Source organism: Oncorhynchus mykiss, chromosome 27, assembly GCF_013265735.2.
Source record: "Oncorhynchus mykiss isolate Arlee chromosome 27, USDA_OmykA_1.1, whole genome shotgun sequence".
NCBI classification, from domain to species: domain Eukaryota; kingdom Metazoa; phylum Chordata; class Actinopteri; order Salmoniformes; family Salmonidae; genus Oncorhynchus; species Oncorhynchus mykiss.
In genome coordinates this window covers 49,016,331-49,035,155 of record NC_048591.1, presented here as the reverse complement: position 1 = coordinate 49,035,155, position 18,825 = coordinate 49,016,331, and the positions used below count along the sequence as shown (strand labels likewise).

At 53.9% G+C, this 18,825-nt stretch overlaps 1 protein-coding gene across 3 annotated transcripts in view; it reads left to right on the top strand.

Moving 5' to 3' along the window:
* Positions 1 to 18,825, top strand: part of cep126 (centrosomal protein 126) — a 150,159-nt gene that overhangs the window by 29,454 nt on the left and 101,880 nt on the right. For all 3 annotated transcript variants that reach the window (XM_036965484.1, XM_036965483.1, XM_036965485.1), the window contains exon 8: positions 9,768 to 9,877. In XM_036965484.1, coding sequence (XP_036821379.1) covers positions 9,768 to 9,877 — 110 coding nt within the window. The remainder of the gene's footprint in view (positions 1 to 9,767; positions 9,878 to 18,825) is intronic.

The following is an 18,825-nucleotide window of genomic DNA, read 5'->3' as shown; positions in this document are numbered from 1 at the left end:
CCCCTGAGGACTGGAGGTGCCCCTGATGTAGGGAATAGGGTACCATCTGAGGTGACACCAATCAGTCCCCTGAGGACTGGAGGTGCCCCTGATGTAGGGAATAGGGTACCATCTGGCGTGACACCAACCAGTCCCCTGAGGACTGGAGGTGCCCCTGATGTAGGGAATAGGGTACCATCTGGCGTGACACCAATCAGTCCCCTGAGGACTGGAGGTGCCCCTGATGTAGGGAATAGGGTACCATCTGGCGTGACACCAACCAGTCCCCTGATGTAGGGAATAGGGTACCATCTGGCGTGACACCAATCAGTCCCCTGAGGACTGGAGGTGCCCCTGATGTAGGGAAAAGGGTACCATCTGGCGTGAAACCAACCAGTCCCCTGATGTAGGGAATAGGGTACCATCTGGCGTGACACCAACCAGTCCCCTGATGTAGGGAATAGGGTACCATCTGGCGTGACACCAATCAGTCCCCTGAGGACTGGAGGTGCCCCTGATGTAGGGAATAGGGTACCATCTGGCGTGACACCAATCAGTCCCATGAGGACTGGAGGTGCCCCTGATGTAGGGAATAGGGTACCATCTGGCGTGACACCAATCAGTCCCCTGAGGACTGGAGGTGCCCCTGATGTAGGGAATAGGGTACCATCTGGCGTGCCACCAATCAGTCCCCTGAGGACTGGAGGTGCCCCTGATGTAGGGAATAGGGTACCATCTGGCGTGCCACCAACCAGTCCCCTGATGACTGGAGGTGCCCCTGATGTAGGGAATAGGGTACCATCTGGCGTGACACCAATCAGTCCCCTGAGGACTGGAGGTGCCCCTGATGTAGGGAATAGGGTACCATCTGGCATGACACCAACCAGTCCCCTGATGTAGGGAATAGGGTACCATCTGGCGTGACACCAATCAGTCCCCAGAGGAATGGAGGTGCCCCTGATGTAGGGAATAGGGTACCATCTGGCGTGACACCAACCAGTCCCCTGATGTAGGGAATAGGGTACCATCTGGCGTGACACCAATCAGTCCCCTGATGACTGGAGGTGCCCCTGATGTAGGGAATAGGGTACCATCTGGCGTGACACCAATCAGTCCCCTGATGACTGGAGGTGCCCCTGATGTAGGGAATAGGGTACCATCTGGCGTAAAACCAACTAGTCCCCTGATGTAGGGAATAGGGTACCATCTGGCGTGACACCAACCAGTCCCCTGATGTAGGGAATAGGGTACCATCTGGCGTGACACCAATCAGTCCCCTGAGGACTGGAGGTGCCCCTGATGTAGGGAATAGGGTACCATCTGGCGTGACACCAATCAGTCCCCTGAGGACTGGAGGTGCCCCTGATGTAGGGAATAGGGTACCATCTGGCGTGACACCAACCAGTCCCCTGATGTAGGGAATAGGGTACCATCTGGCGTGCCACCAACCAGTCCCCTGATGACTGGAGGTGCCCCTGATGTAGGGAATAGGGTACCATCTGGCGTGACACCAATCAGTCCCCTGATGACTGGAGGTGCCCCTGATGTAGGGAATAGGGTACCATCTGGCGTAAAACCAACTAGTCCCCTGATGTAGGGAATAGGGTACCATCTGGCGTGACACCAACCAGTCCCCTGATGTAGGGAATAGGGTACCATCTGGCGTGACACCAATCAGTCCCCTGAGGACTGGAGGTGCCCCTGATGTAGGGAATAGGGTACCATCTGGCGTGACACCAATCAGTCCACCGAGGACTGGAGGTGCCCCTGATGTAGGGAATAGGGTACCATCTGGCGTGACACCAACCAGTCCCCTGATGTAGGGAATAGGGTACCATCTGGCGTGCCACCAACCAGTCCCCTGATGACTGGAGGTGCCCCTGATGTAGGGAATAGGGTACCATCTGGCGTGACACCAATCAGTCCCCTGAGGACTGGAGGTGCCCCTGATGTAGGGAATAGGGTACCATCTGGCGTGCCACCAATCAGTCCCCTGAGGACTGGAGGTGCCCCTGATGTAGGGAATAGGGTACCATCTGAGGTGACACCAATCAGTCCCCTGAGGACTGGAGGTGCCCCTGATGTAGGGAATAGGGTACCATCTGGCGTGACACCAACCAGTCCCCTGATGTAGGGAATAGGGTACATCTGGCGTGACACCAATCAGTCCCCTGATGACTGGAGGTGCCCCTGATGTAGGGAATAGGGTACCATCTGGCGTGCCACCAACCAGTCCCCTGAGGACTGGAGGTGCCCCTGATGTAGGGAATAGGGTACCATCTGGCGTGACACCAACCAGTCCCCTGAGGACTGGAGGTGCCCCTGATGTAGGGAATAGGGTACCATCTGGCTTGCCACCAACCAGTCCCCTGAGGACTGGAGGTGCCCCTGATGTAGGGAATAGGGTACCATCTGGCGTGACACCAACCAGTCCCCTGATGTAGGGAATAGGGTACCATCTGGCGTGACACCAATCAGTCCCCTGAGGACTGGAGGTGCCCCTGATGTAGGGAATAGGGTACCATCTGGCGTGACACCAACCAGTCCCCTGATGTAGGGAATAGGGTACCATCTGGCGTGCCACCAACCAGTCCCCTGATGACTGGAGGTGCCCCTGATGTAGGGAATAGGGTACCATCTGGCGTGACACCAATCAGTCCCCTGAGGACTGGAGGTGCCCCTGATGTAGGGAATAGGGTACCATCTGGCGTGCCACCAATCAGTCCCCTGAGGACTGGAGGTGCCCCTGATGTAGGGAATAGGGTACCATCTGAGGTGACACCAATCAGTCCCCTGAGGACTGGAGGTGCCCCTGATGTAGGGAATAGGGTACCATCTGGCGTGACACCAACCAGTCCCCTGATGTAGGGAATAGGGTACATCTGGCGTGACACCAATCAGTCCCCTGATGACTGGAGGTGCCCCTGATGTAGGGAATAGGGTACCATCTGGCGTGCCACCAACCAGTCCCCTGAGGACTGGAGGTGCCCCTGATGTAGGGAATAGGGTACCATCTGGCGTGACACCAACCAGTCCCCTGAGGACTGGAGGTGCCCCTGATGTAGGGAATAGGGTACCATCTGGCTTGCCACCAACCAGTCCCCTGAGGACTGGAGGTGCCCCTGATGTAGGGAATAGGGTACCATCTGGCGTGACACCAACCAGTCCCCTGATGTAGGGAATAGGGTACCATCTGGCGTGACACCAATCAGTCCCCTGAGGACTGGAGGTGCCCCTGATGTAGGGAATAGGGTACCATCTGGCGTGACACCAATCAGTCCCCTGAGGACTGGAGGTGCCCCTGATGTAGGGAAAAGGGTACCATCTGGCGTGACACCAACCAGTCCCCTGATATAGGGAATAGGGTACCATCTGGCGTGCCAACAATCAGTCCCCTGAGGACTGGAGGTGCCCCTGATGTAGGGAATAGGGTACCATCTGGCGTGACACCAACCAGTCCCCTGATGTAGGGAATAGGGTACCATCTGGCGTGACACCAACCAGTCCCCTGATGTAGGGAATAGGGTACCATCTGGCGTGACACCAATCAGTCCCCTGAGGACTGGAGGTGCCCCTGATGTAGGGAATAGGGTACCATCTGGCGTGACACCAATCAGTCCCCTGAGGACTGGAGGTGCCCCTGATGTAGGGAATAGGGTACCATCTGGCGTGCCACCAATCAGTCCCCTGATGACTGGAGGTGCCCCTGATGTATGGAATAGGGTACCATCTGGCGTGACACCAACCAGTCCCCTGATGTAGGGAATAGGGTACCATCTGGCGTGACACCAACCAGTCCCCTGATGTAGGGAATAGGGTACCATCTGGCGTGCCACCAATCAGTCCCCTGAGGACTGGAGGTGCCCCTGATGTAGGGAATAGGGTACCATCTGAGGTGACACCAATCAGTCCCCTGAGGACTGGAGGTGCCCCTGATGTAGGGAATAGGGTACCATCTGGCGTGACACCAACCAGTCCCCTGAGGACTGGAGGTGCCCCTGATGTAGGGAATAGGGTACCATCTGGCGTGACACCAATCAGTCCCCTGAGGACTGGAGGTGCCCCTGATGTAGGGAATAGGGTACCATCTGGCGTGACACCAACCAGTCCCCTGATGTAGGGAATAGGGTACCATCTGGCGTGACACCAATCAGTCCCCTGAGGACTGGAGGTGCCCCTGATGTAGGGAAAAGGGTACCATCTGGCGTGAAACCAACCAGTCCCCTGATGTAGGGAATAGGGTACCATCTGGCGTGACACCAACCAGTCCCCTGATGTAGGGAATAGGGTACCATCTGGCGTGACACCAATCAGTCCCCTGAGGACTGGAGGTGCCCCTGATGTAGGGAATAGGGTACCATCTGGCGTGACACCAATCAGTCCCATGAGGACTGGAGGTGCCCCTGATGTAGGGAATAGGGTACCATCTGGCGTGACACCAATCAGTCCCCTGAGGACTGGAGGTGCCCCTGATGTAGGGAATAGGGTACCATCTGGCGTGCCACCAATCAGTCCCCTGAGGACTGGAGGTGCCCCTGATGTAGGGAATAGGGTACCATCTGGCGTGCCACCAACCAGTCCCCTGATGACTGGAGGTGCCCCTGATGTAGGGAATAGGGTACCATCTGGCGTGACACCAATCAGTCCCCTGAGGACTGGAGGTGCCCCTGATGTAGGGAATAGGGTACCATCTGGCATGACACCAACCAGTCCCCTGATGTAGGGAATAGGGTACCATCTGGCGTGACACCAATCAGTCCCCAGAGGAATGGAGGTGCCCCTGATGTAGGGAATAGGGTACCATCTGGCGTGACACCAACCAGTCCCCTGATGTAGGGAATAGGGTACCATCTGGCGTGACACCAATCAGTCCCCTGATGACTGGAGGTGCCCCTGATGTAGGGAATAGGGTACCATCTGGCGTGACACCAATCAGTCCCCTGATGACTGGAGGTGCCCCTGATGTAGGGAATAGGGTACCATCTGGCGTAAAACCAACTAGTCCCCTGATGTAGGGAATAGGGTACCATCTGGCGTGACACCAACCAGTCCCCTGATGTAGGGAATAGGGTACCATCTGGCGTGACACCAATCAGTCCCCTGAGGACTGGAGGTGCCCCTGATGTAGGGAATAGGGTACCATCTGGCGTGACACCAATCAGTCCCCTGAGGACTGGAGGTGCCCCTGATGTAGGGAATAGGGTACCATCTGGCGTGACACCAACCAGTCCCCTGATGTAGGGAATAGGGTACCATCTGGCGTGCCACCAACCAGTCCCCTGAGGACTGGAGGTGCCCCTGATGTAGGGAATAGGGTACCATCTGGCGTGACACCATCCAGTCCCCTGATGTAGGGAATAGGGTACCATCTGGCGTGACACCAACCAGTCCCCTGATGACTGGAGGTGCCCCTGATGTAGGGAATAGGGTACCATCTGGCGTGACACCAACCAGTCCCCTGATGTAGGGAATAGGGTACCATCTGGCGTGACACCAATCAGTCCCCAGAGGAATGGAGGTGTCCCTGATGTAGGGAATAGGGTACCATCTGGCGTGACACCAACCAGTCCCCTGATGACTGGAGGTGCCCCTGATTTAGGGAATAGGGTACCATCTGGCTTGACACCAATCAGTCCCCTGAGGACTGGAGGTGCCCCTGATGTAGGAAATAGGGTACCATCTGGCGTGACACCAACCAGTCCCCTGATGTAGGGAATAGGGTACCATCTGGCGTGCCACCAAATAGTCCCCTGATGTAGGGAATAGGGTACCATCTGGCGTGACACCAACCAGTCCCCTGATGTAGGGAATAGGGTACCATCTGGCGTGCCACCAATCACTCTTCTGAATACTGGAGGTGTCCCTGATGTAGGGAATAGGGTACCATCTGGCATGACACCAATCAGTCCCCTGATGTAGGGAATAGGATACCATCTGGCATGCAGCCTCGTAATATTATCTGTCTGTCAAAGAGCGCCATTTTGAAGTAAACTTGTGCAACACAACGTTCGATAAAAGGGAAATACTTTTTGTTGCAGCTTATCTTTTTAATAAACATGAGCCTTCTGTTGTAATATTAAATGTAGTGGGTGTAGCTTATATATGTGCTCTTACACACTTTCTACAAGTGTGTAATGAAAGTGTGTTTCTTGCCCCTGATGTAGGGAATAGGGTACCATCTGGCGTGACACCAACCAGTCCCCTGATGTAGGGAATAGGGTACCATCTGGCGTGACACCAATCAGTCCCCAGAGGAATGGAGGTGTCCCTGATGTAGGGAATAGGGTACCATCTGGCGTGACACCAACCAGTCCCCTGATGACTGGAGGTGCCCCTGATTTAGGGAATAGGGTACCATCTGGCTTGACACCAATCAGTCCCCTGAGGACTGGAGGTGCCCCTGATGTAGGAAATAGGGTACCATCTGGCGTGACACCAACCAGTCCCCTGATGTAGGGAATAGGGTACCATCTGGCGTGACACTAATCAGTCCCCTGATGACTGGAGGTGCCCCTGATGTAGGGAATAGGGTACCATCTGGCGTGACACCAATCAGTCCCGTGAGGACTGGAGGGGCCCCTGATGTAGGGAATAGGGTACCATCTGGCGTGACACCAACCAGTCCCCTGATGACTGGAGGTGCCCCTGATGTAGGGAATAGGGTACCATCTGGCGTGACACCAACCAGTCCCCTGATGACTGGAGATGCCCCTGATGTAGGGAATAGGGTACCATCTGGCGTGACACCAACCAGTCCCCTGATGTAGGGAATAGGGTACCATCTGGCGTGACACCAACCAGTCCCCTGATGACTGGAGGTGCCCCTGATTTAGGGAATAGGGTACCATCTGGCTTGACACCAATCAGTCCCCTGAGGACTGGAGGTGCCCCTGATGTAGGAAATAGGGTACCATCTGGCGTGACACCAACCAGTCCCCTGATGTAGGGAATAGGGTACCATCTGGCGTGACGCCAATCAGTCCCCTGATGACTGGAGGTGCCCCTGATGTAAGGAATAGGGTACCATCTGGCGTGCCACCAACTAGTCCCCTGATGTAGGGAATAGGGTACCATCTGGCGTGACACCAACCAGTCCCCTGATGTAGGGAATAGGGTACCATCTGGCGTGCCTCCAATCACTCCCCTGAAGACTGGAGGTGTCCCTGATGTAGGGAATAGGGTACCATCTGGCATGACACCAATCAGTCCCCTGATGTAGGGAATAGGATACCATCTGGCATGCAGCCTCGTAATATTATCTGTCTGTCAAAGAGCGCCATTTTGAAGTAAACTTGTGCAACACAACGTTCGATAAAAGGGAAATACTTTTTGTTGCAGCTTATCTTTTTAATAAACATGAGCCTTCTGTTGTAATATTAAATGTAGTGGGTGTAGCTTATATATGTGCTCTTACACACTTTCTACAAGTGTGTAATGAAAGTGTGTTTCTTGAATAACTCCCCCTGAGACACCCGCAGGGAGTGGGGTTATGGCCAGGGTCACCATTGTCCAGCGGGGTTAAGTGCCTTTCTCAAGGGCTCCGGGATTCGAACCAACAACCTTTTAGTTTCTGGCGCAACGCTCTAATCTCGAGGGTATCTGCCGCCCCCAAAGATCTTCCCTCTGATACAGAAGAAATAGGAATTACTTGACCTGTAGTTACTAGAGGTCGACCGATTATGATTTTTCAACGCCGAAACCAATATTGATTATTGGAGGACCAAAAAAAGCTGATACCGATTAATCAACCAATTTTATTTTTATTTTATATATATATATAAAATGACCATTACAACAATACTAAATTAACACTTTTATTTAAATGTAATATAATACATCAATAAAATCAAGATAGTCTCAAATAAATAATGAAACATGTTCAATTTGGTTTACATAATGCAAAAACAAAGTGTTGGAGAAGAAAGTAAAAGTGCAATATGTGCCATGTAAGAAAGCTAACGTTTCAGTTCCTTGCTCAGAACATGAGAACATATGAAAGCTGGTGGTTCCTTTTAACAGGAGTCTTCAATATTCCCAGGTAAGAAGTTTTAGGTTGTAGTTATTATAGGACTATTTCTCTCTATACCATTTGTATTTCATTCACCTTTGACTATTGGATGTTCTAATAGGTACTTTAGTATTGCCAGCCTAATCTTGGGAGTTGATAGGCTTGAAGGCGGCAGGGTAGCCTAGTGGTTAGAGCGTTGGACTAGTAACCGGAAGGTTGCAAGTTCAAACCCCCGAGCTGACAAGGTACAAATCTGTCGTTCTGCCCCTGAACAGGCAGTGAACCCAATGACGGCCTCCTCTAGGCCGTCATTGAAAATAAGAATTTGTTCTTAACAGACTTGCCTAGTTAAATAAAGGTAAAAACATTTAAAAAACAGCTCAATGCTTGAAGCACAGCGAATAGCTGCTGGCAAACACAGCTGCTGTTTGAATGAACGCTTACGAGCCTGCTGCTGCCTACCACCGCTGAGTCAGACTGCTCTATCAAATCATAGACTTAATTATAATATAATAACACACAGAAATACGGTCATTAATATGCTCAAATAAGGAAACTATCATTTCGAAAACTAAACGTTTATTCTTTCAGTGAAATATGGAACCGTTCCGTATTTTATCTAACAACCTTCAATAAGTCTAAATATTCTTGTTACATTGTACAACCTTCAATGTCATCTCATAATTACGTACAATTCTGGCAAATTAGTTCGCAACGAGCCAGGTGGCCCAAACTGTTGCATATACCCTGACTCTGCGTGCAACGAATGCAAGAGAAGTGACACAATTGACCTAGTTTAATATTGCCTGCTAACATGAATTTATTTTAACTAAATATGCAGGTTTAAAAAATATTTACTTTTGTGTATTGATTTTAAGAAAATAATTGATGTTTATGGTTAGGGACAGTCGTGCAACGATTGTGCTTTTTTTTCGCAAATGCTCTTTTGTTAAATCATCCCCCGTTTGGCGAAGTTGGCTGTCTTTGTTAGGAAGAAATGGTCTTCACACAGTTCGCAACGAGTCAGGTGGCCCAAACTGCTGCATATACCCTGACTCTGTTGCACTGAACGCAAGAGAAGTGACACAATTTCCCTAGTTAAAAGAAATTCATGTTAGCAGGGAATATTAACTAAATATGCAGGTTTAAAAATATATACTTGTGTATTGATTTTAAGAAAGGCGTTGATGTTTATGGTTAGGTACATTGCTGCCATGACGGTGCTTTTTTCGTGAATGCCCTTGTTAAATCACCCTTTTGGTGAAGTAGGCTATGATTCAATGATAAATTAACAGGCACCGCGTCGATTATATGCAACTGGATAAACTAGTAATATCATCAACCATGTGTAGTTAACTAGTGATTATGTTAAGATTGATCGTTTTTTATAAGATACGTTTAATGCTAGCTAGCACCTTACCTTGGCTTCTTGCTGCACTCACATAACAGGTAGTCAGCCTGCCACGCAGTTTCCTCGTGGAGTGCAATGTAATCGGCCACGATCAGTGTCCAAAAATGCAGATTACCGATTGGTATGAAAACTTGAAATCGGCCCAAATTAATCGGCCATTTCGATTAATTGGTCGACCTCCTAGTAGTTACCCAACATCGCACACATTTGACACTGATAACTCAAATTCTATTAAGGATTTCATCCATTTGATTTGTTTCTCTGACTATGCAATTTCCTTAAAAAAAACATAATTATGGAACATTTGATTATACCTCATTGGTAATAAATGCACATGTATTTAGCATTATTCCTTATTATTGTGATCAGCCAGGAGTGTGGTGAGGAGACAACCCCAGGAGAGTCGTGGTAGTGGGGCCAGGAGAAGAGGAATAACTGGCTCAGGGAACAGAAGGCTGCCTCTACCATCCCAGTCTCAGGTACAGGCTTCCCTTCCTCTACCCTCCCAGTCTCAGGTACAGGCTTCCCTTCCTCTACCCTCCCAGTCTCAGGTACAGGCTTCCCTTCCTCTACCATCCCAGTCTTAGGTACAGGCTTCCCTTCCTCTACCATCCCAGTCTCAGGTACAGGCTTCCCTTCCTCTACCCTCCCAGTCTCAGGTACAGGCTTCCCTTCCTCTACCCTCCCAGACTCAGGTACAGGCTTCCCTTCCTCTACCACCCCAGTCTCAGGTACAGGCTTCCCTTCCTCTACCCTCCCAGTCTCAGGTACAGGCTTCCCTTCCTCTACCATCCCAGTCTCAGGTACAGGCTTCCCTTCCTCTACCATCCCAGTCTCAGGTACAGGCTTCCCTTCCTCTACCCTCCCAGTCTCAGGTACAGGCTTCCCTTCCTCTACCCTCCCAGTCTCAGGTACAGGCTTCCCTTCCTCTACCATCCCAGTCTCAGGTACAGGCTTCCCTTCCTCTACCCTCCCAGTCTCAGGTACAGGCTTCCCTTCCTCTACCATCCCAGTCTCAGGTACAGGCTTCCCTTCCTCTACCCTCCCAGGTACAGGCTTCCCTTCCTCTATCCTCCCAGTCTCAGGTACAGGCTTCCCTTCCTCTACCCTCCCAGTCTCAGGTACAGGCTTCCCTTCCTCTACCCTCCCAGTCTCAGGTACAGGCTTCCCTTCCTCTACCATCCCAGTCTCAGGTACAGGCTTCCCTTCCTCTATCCTCCCAGTCTCAGGTACAGGCTTCCCTTCCTCTACCATCCCAGTCTCAGGTACAGGCTTCCCTTCCTCTACCCTCCCAGTCTCAGGTACAGGCTTCCCTTCCTCTACCCTCCCAGTCTCAGGTACAGGCTTCCCTTCCTCTACACTCCCAGTCTCAGGTACAGGCTTCCCTTCCTCTACCCTCCCAGTCTCAGGTACAGGCTTCCCTTCCTCTACCATCCCAGTCTCAGGTACAGGCTTCCCTTCCTCTACCCTCCCAGTCTCAGGTACATGCTTCCCTTCCTCTACCCTCCCAGTCTCAGGTACAGGCTTCCCTTCCTCTACCCTCCCAGACTCAGGTACAGGCTTCCCTTCCTCTACCACCCCAGTCTCAGGTACAGGCTTCCCTTCCTCTACCCTCCCAGTCTCAGGTACAGGCTTCCCTTCCTCTACCATCCCAGTCTCAGGTACAGGCTTCCCTTCCTCTACCATCCCAGTCTCAGGTACAGGCTTCCCTTCCTCTTCCCTCCCAGTCTCAGGTACAGGCTTCCCTTCCTCTACCCTCCCAGTCTCAGGTACAGGCTTCCCTTCCTCTACCATCCCAGTCTCAGGTACAGGCTTCCCTTCCTCTACCCTCCCAGTCTCAGGTACAGGCTTCCCTTCCTCTACCATCCCAGTCTCAGGTACAGGCTTCCCTTCCTCTACCCTCCCAGGTACAGGCTTCCCTTCCTCTACCCTTCCAGTGTCAGGTACAGGCTTCCCTTCCTCTACCCTCCCAGTCTCAGGTACAGGCTTCCCTTCCTCTACCATCCTAGTCTCAGTTACAGGCTTCCCTTCCTCTACCCTCCCAGGTACTTGCTTCCCTTCCTCTACCCTCCCAGTGTCAGGTACTGGCTTCCCTTCCTCTACCCTCCCAGTCTCAGGTACAGGCTTCCCTTCCTCTACCCTCCCAGGTACAGGCTTCCCTTCCTCTACCATCCCAGTCTCAGGTACAGGCTTCCCTTCCTCTACCCTCCCAGGTACAGGCTTCCCTTCCTCTACCCTCCCAGTGTCAGGTACAGGCTTCCCTTCCTCTACCCTCCCAGGTACAGGCTTCCCTTCCTCTACCCTCCCAGTCTCAGGTACAGGCTTCCCTTCCTCTACCATCCCAGTCTCAGGTACAGGCTTCCCTTCCTCTACCCTCCAAGGTACAGGCTTCCCTTCCTCTACCCTCCCAGACTCAGGTACAGGCTTCCCTTCCTCTACCACCCCAGTCTCAGGTACAGGCTTCCCTTCCTCTACCCTCCCAGTCTCAGGTACAGGCTTCCCTTCCTCTACCATCCCAGTCTCAGGTACAGGCTTCCCTTCCTCTACCATCCCAGTCTCAGGTACAGGCTTCCCTTCCTCTACCCTCCCAGTCTCAGGTACAGGCTTCCCTTCCTCTACCCTCCCAGTCTCAGGTACAGGCTTCCCTTCCTCTACCATCCCAGTCTCAGGTACAGGCTTCCCTTCCTCTACCCTCCCAGTCTCAGGTACAGGCTTCCCTTCCTCTACCATCCCAGTCTCAGGTACAGGCTTCCCTTCCTCTACCCTCCCAGGTACAGGCTTCCCTTCCTCTACCCTTCCAGTGTCAGGTACAGGCTTCCCTTCCTCTACCCTCCCAGTCTCAGGTACAGGCTTCCCTTCCTCTACCATCCCAGTCTCAGGTACAGGCTTCCCTTCCTCTACCCTCCCAGTCTCAGGTACAGGCTTCCCTTCCTCTACCATCCCAGTCTCAGGTACAGGCTTCCCTTCCTCTACCCTCCCAGGTACAGGCTTCCCTTCCTCTACCCTCCCAGTGTCAGGTACAGGCTTCCCTTCCTCTACCCTCCCAGTCTCAGGTACAGGCTTCCCTTCCTCTACCCTCCCAGGTACAGGCTTCCCTTCCTCTACCATCCCAGTCTCAGGTACAGGCTTCCCTTCCTCTACCCTCCCAGGTACAGGCTTCCCTTCCTCTACCCTCCCAGTGTCAGGTACAGGCTTCCCTTCCTCTACCCTCCCAGTCTCAGGTACAGGCTTCCCTTCCTCTACCCTCCCAGGTACAGGCTTCCCTTCCTCTACCCTCCCAGTCTCAGGTACAGGCTTCCCTTCCTCTACCATCCCAGTCTCAGGTACAGGCTTCCCTTCCTCTACCCTCCAAGGTACAGGCTTCCCTTCCTCTACCCTCCCAGTGTCAGTTACAGGCTTCCCTTCCTCTACCATCCCAGTCTCAGGTACAGGCTTCCCTTCCTCTACCATCCCAGTCTCAGGTACAGGCTTCCCTTCCTCTACCCTCCCATTCTCAGGTACCAGCTTCCCTTCCTCTATCCTCCCAGTCTCAGGTACAGGCTTCCCTTCCTCTACCATCCCAGTCTCAGGTTCAGGCTTCCCTTCCTCTACCATCCCAGTCTCAGGTACAGGCTTCCCTTCCTCTACCCTCCCAGTCTCAGGTACAGGCTTCCCTTCCTCTATCCTCCCAGTCTCAGGTACAGGCTTCCCTTCCTCTACCCTCCCAGTTTCAGGTACCTGCTTCCCTTCCTCTATCCTCCCAGTCTCAGGTACAGGCTTCCCTTCCTCTACCATCCCAGTCTCAGGTACAGGCTTCCCTTCCTATATCCTCCCAGGTACAGGCTTCCCTTCCTCTATCCTCCCAGTCTCAGGTACAGTCTTCCCTTCCTCTACCATCCCAGTCTCAGGTACAGTCGTCCCTTCCTCTACCATCCCAGTCTCAGGTACAGGCGTCCCTTCCTCTACCCTCCCAGTCTCAGGTACAGGCTTCCCTTCCTCTGTCCTCCCAGTCTCAGGTACAGGCTTCCCTTCCTCTTCCCTCCCAGTCTCAGGTACAGGCTTCCCTTCCTCTACCCTCCCAGTCTCAGGTACAGGCTTCCCTTCCTCTACCCTCCCAGGTACAGGCTTCCCTTCCTCTAACATCCCAGTCTCAGGTACAGGCTTCCCTTCCTCTACCCTCCCAGGCACAGGCTTCCCTTCCTCTACCCTCCCAGTCTCAGGTACAGGCTTCCCTTCCTCTACCACCCCAGTCTCAGGTACAGGCTTCCCTTCCTCTACCCTCCCAGTCTCAGGTACAGGCTTCCCTTCCTCTACCATCCCAGTCTCAGGTACAGGCTTCCCTTCCTCTACCATCCCAGTCTCAGGTACAGGCTTCCCTTCCTCTACCCTCCCAGTCTCAGGTACAGGCTTCCCTTCCTCTACCCTCCCAGTCTCAGGTACAGGCTTCCCTTCCTCTACCATCCCAGTCTCAGGTACAGGCTTCCCTTCCTCTACCCTCCCAGTCTCAGGTACAGGCTTCCCTTCCTCTACCATCCCAGTCTCAGGTACAGGCTTCCCTTCCTCTACCCTCCCAGGTACAGGCTTCCCTTCCTCTACCCTTCCAGTGTCAGGTACAGGCTTCCCTTCCTCTACCTTCCCAGTATCAGGTACAGGCTTCCCTTCCTCTACCATCCCAGTCTCAGTTACAAGCTTCCCTTCCTCTACCCTCCCAGGTACAGGCTTCCCTTCCTCTACCCTCCCAGTGTCAGGTACAGGCTTCCCTTCCTCTACCCTCCCAGGTACAGGCTTCCCTTCCTCTACCATCCCAGTCTCAGGTACTGGCTTCCCTTCCTCTACCCTCCCAGGTACAGGCTTCCCTTCTTCTACCCTCCCAGTGTCAGGTACAGGCTTCCCTTCCTCTACCCTCCCAGTCTCAGGTACAGGCTTCCCTTCCTCTACCCTCCCAGGTACAGGCTTCCCTTCCTCTACCATCCCAGTCTCAGGTACTGGCTTCCCTTCCTCTACCCTCCCAGGTACAGGCTTCCCTTCTTCTACCCTCCCAGTGTCAGGTACAGGCTTCCCTTCCTCTACCCTCCCAGTCTCAGGTACAGGCTTCCCTTCCTCTACCCTCCCAGGTACAGGCTTCCCTTCCTCTACCCTCCCAGTCTCAGGTACAGGCTTCCCTTCCTCTACCATCCCAGTCTCAGGTACAGGCTTCCCTTCCTCTACCCTCCAAGGTACAGGCTTCCCTTCCTCTACCCTCCCAGTGTCAGGTACAGGCTTCCCTTCCTCTACCATCCCAGTCTCAGGTACAGGCTTCCCTTCCTCTACCATCCCAGTCTCAGGTACAGGCTTCCCTTCCTCTACCCTCCCATTCTCAGGTACCGGCTTCCCTTCCTCTATCCTCCCAGTCTCAGGTACAGGCTTCCCTTCCTCTACCATCCCAGTCTCAGGTACAGGCTTCCCTTCCTCTACCCTCCCAGGTACAGGCTTCCCTTCCTCTACACTCCCAGTCTCAGGTACAGGCTTCCCTTCCTCTACCATCCCAGTCTCAGGTACAGGCTTCCCTTCCTCTTCCCTCCCAGTCTCAGGTACAGGCTTCCCTTCCTCTATCCTCCCAGTCTCAGGTACAGGCTTCCCTTCCTCTACCCTCCCAGTCTCAGGTACCGGCTTCCCTTCCTCTATCCTCCCAGTCTCAGGTACAGGCTTCCCTTCCTCTACCATCCCAGTCTCAGGTACAGGCTTCCCTTCCTATATCCTCCCAGGTACAGGCTTCCCTTCCTCTACCCTCCCAGTCTCAGGTACAGGCTTCCCTTCCTCTACCATCCCAGTCTCAGGTACAGGCTTCCCTTCCTCTACCATCCCAGTCTCAGGTACAGGCGTCCCTTCCTCTACCCTCCCAGTCTCAGGTAGAGGCTTCCCTTCCTCTATCCTCCCAGTCTCAGGTACAGGCTTCCCTTCCTCTGTCCTCCCAGTCTCAGGTACAGGCTTCCCTTCCTCTGTCCTCCCAGTCTCAGGTACAGGCTTCCCTTCCTCTACCCTCCCAGTCTCAGGTACAGGCTTCCCTTCCTCTACCCTCCCAGGTACAGGCTTCCCTTCCTCTACCCTCCCAGTCTCAGGTACAGGCTTCCCTTCCTCTACCATCCCAGTCTCAGGTTCAGGCTTCCCTTCCTCTACCATCCCGGTCTCAGGTACAGGCTTCCCTTCCTCTACCATCACAGTCTCAGGTACAGGCTTCCCTTCCTCTACCATCCCAGTCTCAGGTACAGGCTTCCCTTCCTCTACCATCCCAATCTCAGGTACAGGCTCCCCTTCCTCTACCATCCCAGTCTCAGGTACAGGCTTCCCTTCCTCTACCCTCCCAGTCTCAGGTACAGGCTTCCCTTCCTCTACCCTCACAGTCTCAGGTACAGGCTTCCCTTCCTCTACCCTCCCAGTCTCAGGTACAGGCTTCCCTTCCTCTATCCTCCCAGTCTCAGGTACAGGCTTCCCTTCCTCTACACTCCCAGTCTCAGGTAACTGCTTCCCTTCCTCTACCCTCCCAGTCTCAGGTACAGGCTTCCCTTCCTCTACCATCGCAGTCTCAGGTACAGGCTTCCCTTCCTCTACCCTCCCAGGTACAGGCCTCCCTTCCTCTACCCTCCCAGTGTCAGGTACAGGCTTCCCTTCCTCTACCATCCCAGTCTCAGGTACAGGCTTCCCTTCCTCTACCATCCCAGTCTCAGGTACAGGCTTCCCTTCCTCTACCCTCCCAGTCTCAGGTACAGGCTTCCCTTCCTCTACCATCCCAGTCTCTGGTGCAGGCGTCCCTTCCTCTATCCTCCCAGTCTCAGGTACAGGCTTCCCTTCCTCTACCCTCCCAGTCTCAGGTCCAGGCTTCCCTTCCTCTACCATCCCAGTCTCAGGTACAGGCTTCCCTTCCTCTACCCTCCCAGTCTCAGGTACAAGCTTCCCTTCCTCTACCATCCCAGTCTCAGGTACAGGCTTCCCTTCCTCTACCCTCCCATTCTCAGGTACCGGCTTCCCTTCCTCTATCCTCCCAGTCTCAGGTACAGGCTTCCCTTCCTCTACCCTCCCAGGTAAGGGCTTCCCTTCCTCTACCCTCCCAGTCTCAGGTACAGGCTTCCCTTCCTCTACCATCCCAGTCTCAGGTACAGGCTTCCCTTCCTCTACCCTCCCAGGTACAGGCCTCCCTTCCTCTACCCTCCCAGTGTCAGGTACAGGCTTCCCTTCCTCTACCCTCCCAGTCTCAGGTACAGGCTTCCCTTCCTCTACCATCCCAGTCTCAGGTACAGGCTTCCCTTCCTCTACCCTCCCAGTCTCAGGTACAGGCTTCCCTTCCTCTACCATCCCAGTCTCAAGTGCAGGTGTCCCTTCCTCTATCCTCCCAGTCTCAGGTACAGGCTTCCCTTCCTCTACCCTCCCAGTCTCAGGTCCAGGCTTCCCTTCCTCTACCATCCCAGTCTCAGGTACAGGCTTCCCTTCCTCTACCCTCCCAGTCTCAGGTACAAGCTTCCCTTCCTCTACCATCCCAGTCTCAGGTACAGGCTTCCCTTCCTCTACCATCCCAGTCTCAGGTACAGGCTTCCCTTCCTCTACCCTCCCATTCTCAGGTACCGGCTTCCCTTCCTCTATCCTCCCAGTCTCAGGTACAGGCTTCCCTTCCTCTACCATCCCAGTCTCAGGTACAGGCTTCCCTTCCTCTACCCTCCCAGGTACAGGCTTCCCTTCCTCTACCCTCCCAGTCTCAGGTACAGGCTTCCCTTCCTCTACCCTCCCAGTCTCAGGTACAGGCTTCCCTTCCTCTATCCTCCCAGTCTCAGGTACAGGCTTCCCTTCCTCTACCCTCCCAGTCTCAGGTACCGGCTTCCCTTCCTCTATCCTCCCAGTCTCAGGTACAGGCTTCCCTTCCTCTACCATCCCAGTCTCAGGTACACGCTTCCCTTCCTATATCCTCCCAGGTACAGGCTTCCCTTCCTCTACCCTCCCAGTCTCAGGTACAGGCTTCCCTTCCTCTACCATCCCAGTCTCAGGTACAGGCTTCCCTTCCTCTACCATCCCAGTCTCAGGTACAGGCGTCCCTTCCTCTACCCTCCCAGTCTCAGGTACAGGCTTCCCTTCCTCTATCCTCCCAGTCTCAGGTACAGGCTTCCCTTCCTCTGTCCTCCCAGTCTCAGGTACAGGCTTCCCTTCCTCTGTCCTCCCAGTCTCAGGTACAGGCTTCCCTTCCTCTACCATCCCGGTCTCAGGTACAGGCTTCCCTTCCTCTACCATCACAGTCTCAGGTACAGACTTCCCTTCCTCTACAATCCCAGTCTCAGGTACAGGCTTCCCTTCCTCTACCATCCCAATCTCAGGTACAGGCTCCCCTTCCTCTACCATCCCAGTCAGGTACAGGCTTCCCTTCCTCTACCCTCCCAGTCTCAGGTACAGGCTTCCCTTCCTCTACCCTCACAGTCTCAGGTACAGGCTTCCCTTCCTCTACCCTCCCAGTCTCAGGTACAGGCTTCCCTTCCTCTACACTCCCAGTCTCAGGTAAAGGCTTCCCTTCCTCTACCCTTCCAGTCTCAGGTACAGGCTTCCCTTCCTCTACCATCGCAGTCTCAGGTACAGGCTTCCCTTCCTCTACCCTCCCAGGTACAGGCCTCCCTTCCTCTACCCTCCCAGTGTCAGGTACAGGCTTCCCTTCCTCTACCATCCCAGTCTCAGGTACAGGCTTCCCTTCCTCTACCATCCCAGTCTCAGGTACAGGCCTCCCTTCCTCTACCCTCCCAGTGTCAGGTACAGGCTTCCCTTCCTCTACCATCCCAGTCTCAGGTACAGGCTTCCCTTCCTCTACCATCCCAGTCTCAGGTACAGGCTTCCCTTCCTCTACCATCCCAGTCTCAGGTACAGGCCTCCCTTCCTCTACCCTCCCAGTGTCAGGTACAGGCTTCCCTTCCTCTACCATCCCAGTCTCATGTACAGGCTTCCCTTCCTCTACCATCGCAGTCTCAGGTACAGGCTTCCCTTCCTCTACCCTCCCAGTGTCAGGTACAGGCTTCCCTTCCTCTACCATCCCAGTCTCAGGTACAGGCTTCCCTTCCTCTACCATCCCAGTCTCAGGTACAGGCTTCCCTTCCTCTACCCTCCCAGTCTCAGGTACAGGCTTCCCTTCCTCTACCATCCCAGTCTCTGGTGCAGGCGTCCCTTCCTCTATCCTCCCAGTCTCAGGTACAGGCTTCCCTTCCTCTACCCTCCCAGTCTCAGGTCCAGGCTTCCCTTCCTCTACCATCCCAGTCTCAGGTACAGGCTTCCCTTCCTCTACCCTCCCAGTCTCAGGTACAAGCTTCCCTTCCTCTACCATCCCAGTCTCAGGTACAGGCTTCCCTTCCTCTACCCTCCCATTCTCAGGTACCGGCTTCCCTTCCTCTATCCTCCCAGTCTCAGGTACAGGCTTCCCTTCCTCTACCATCCCAGTCTCAGGTAC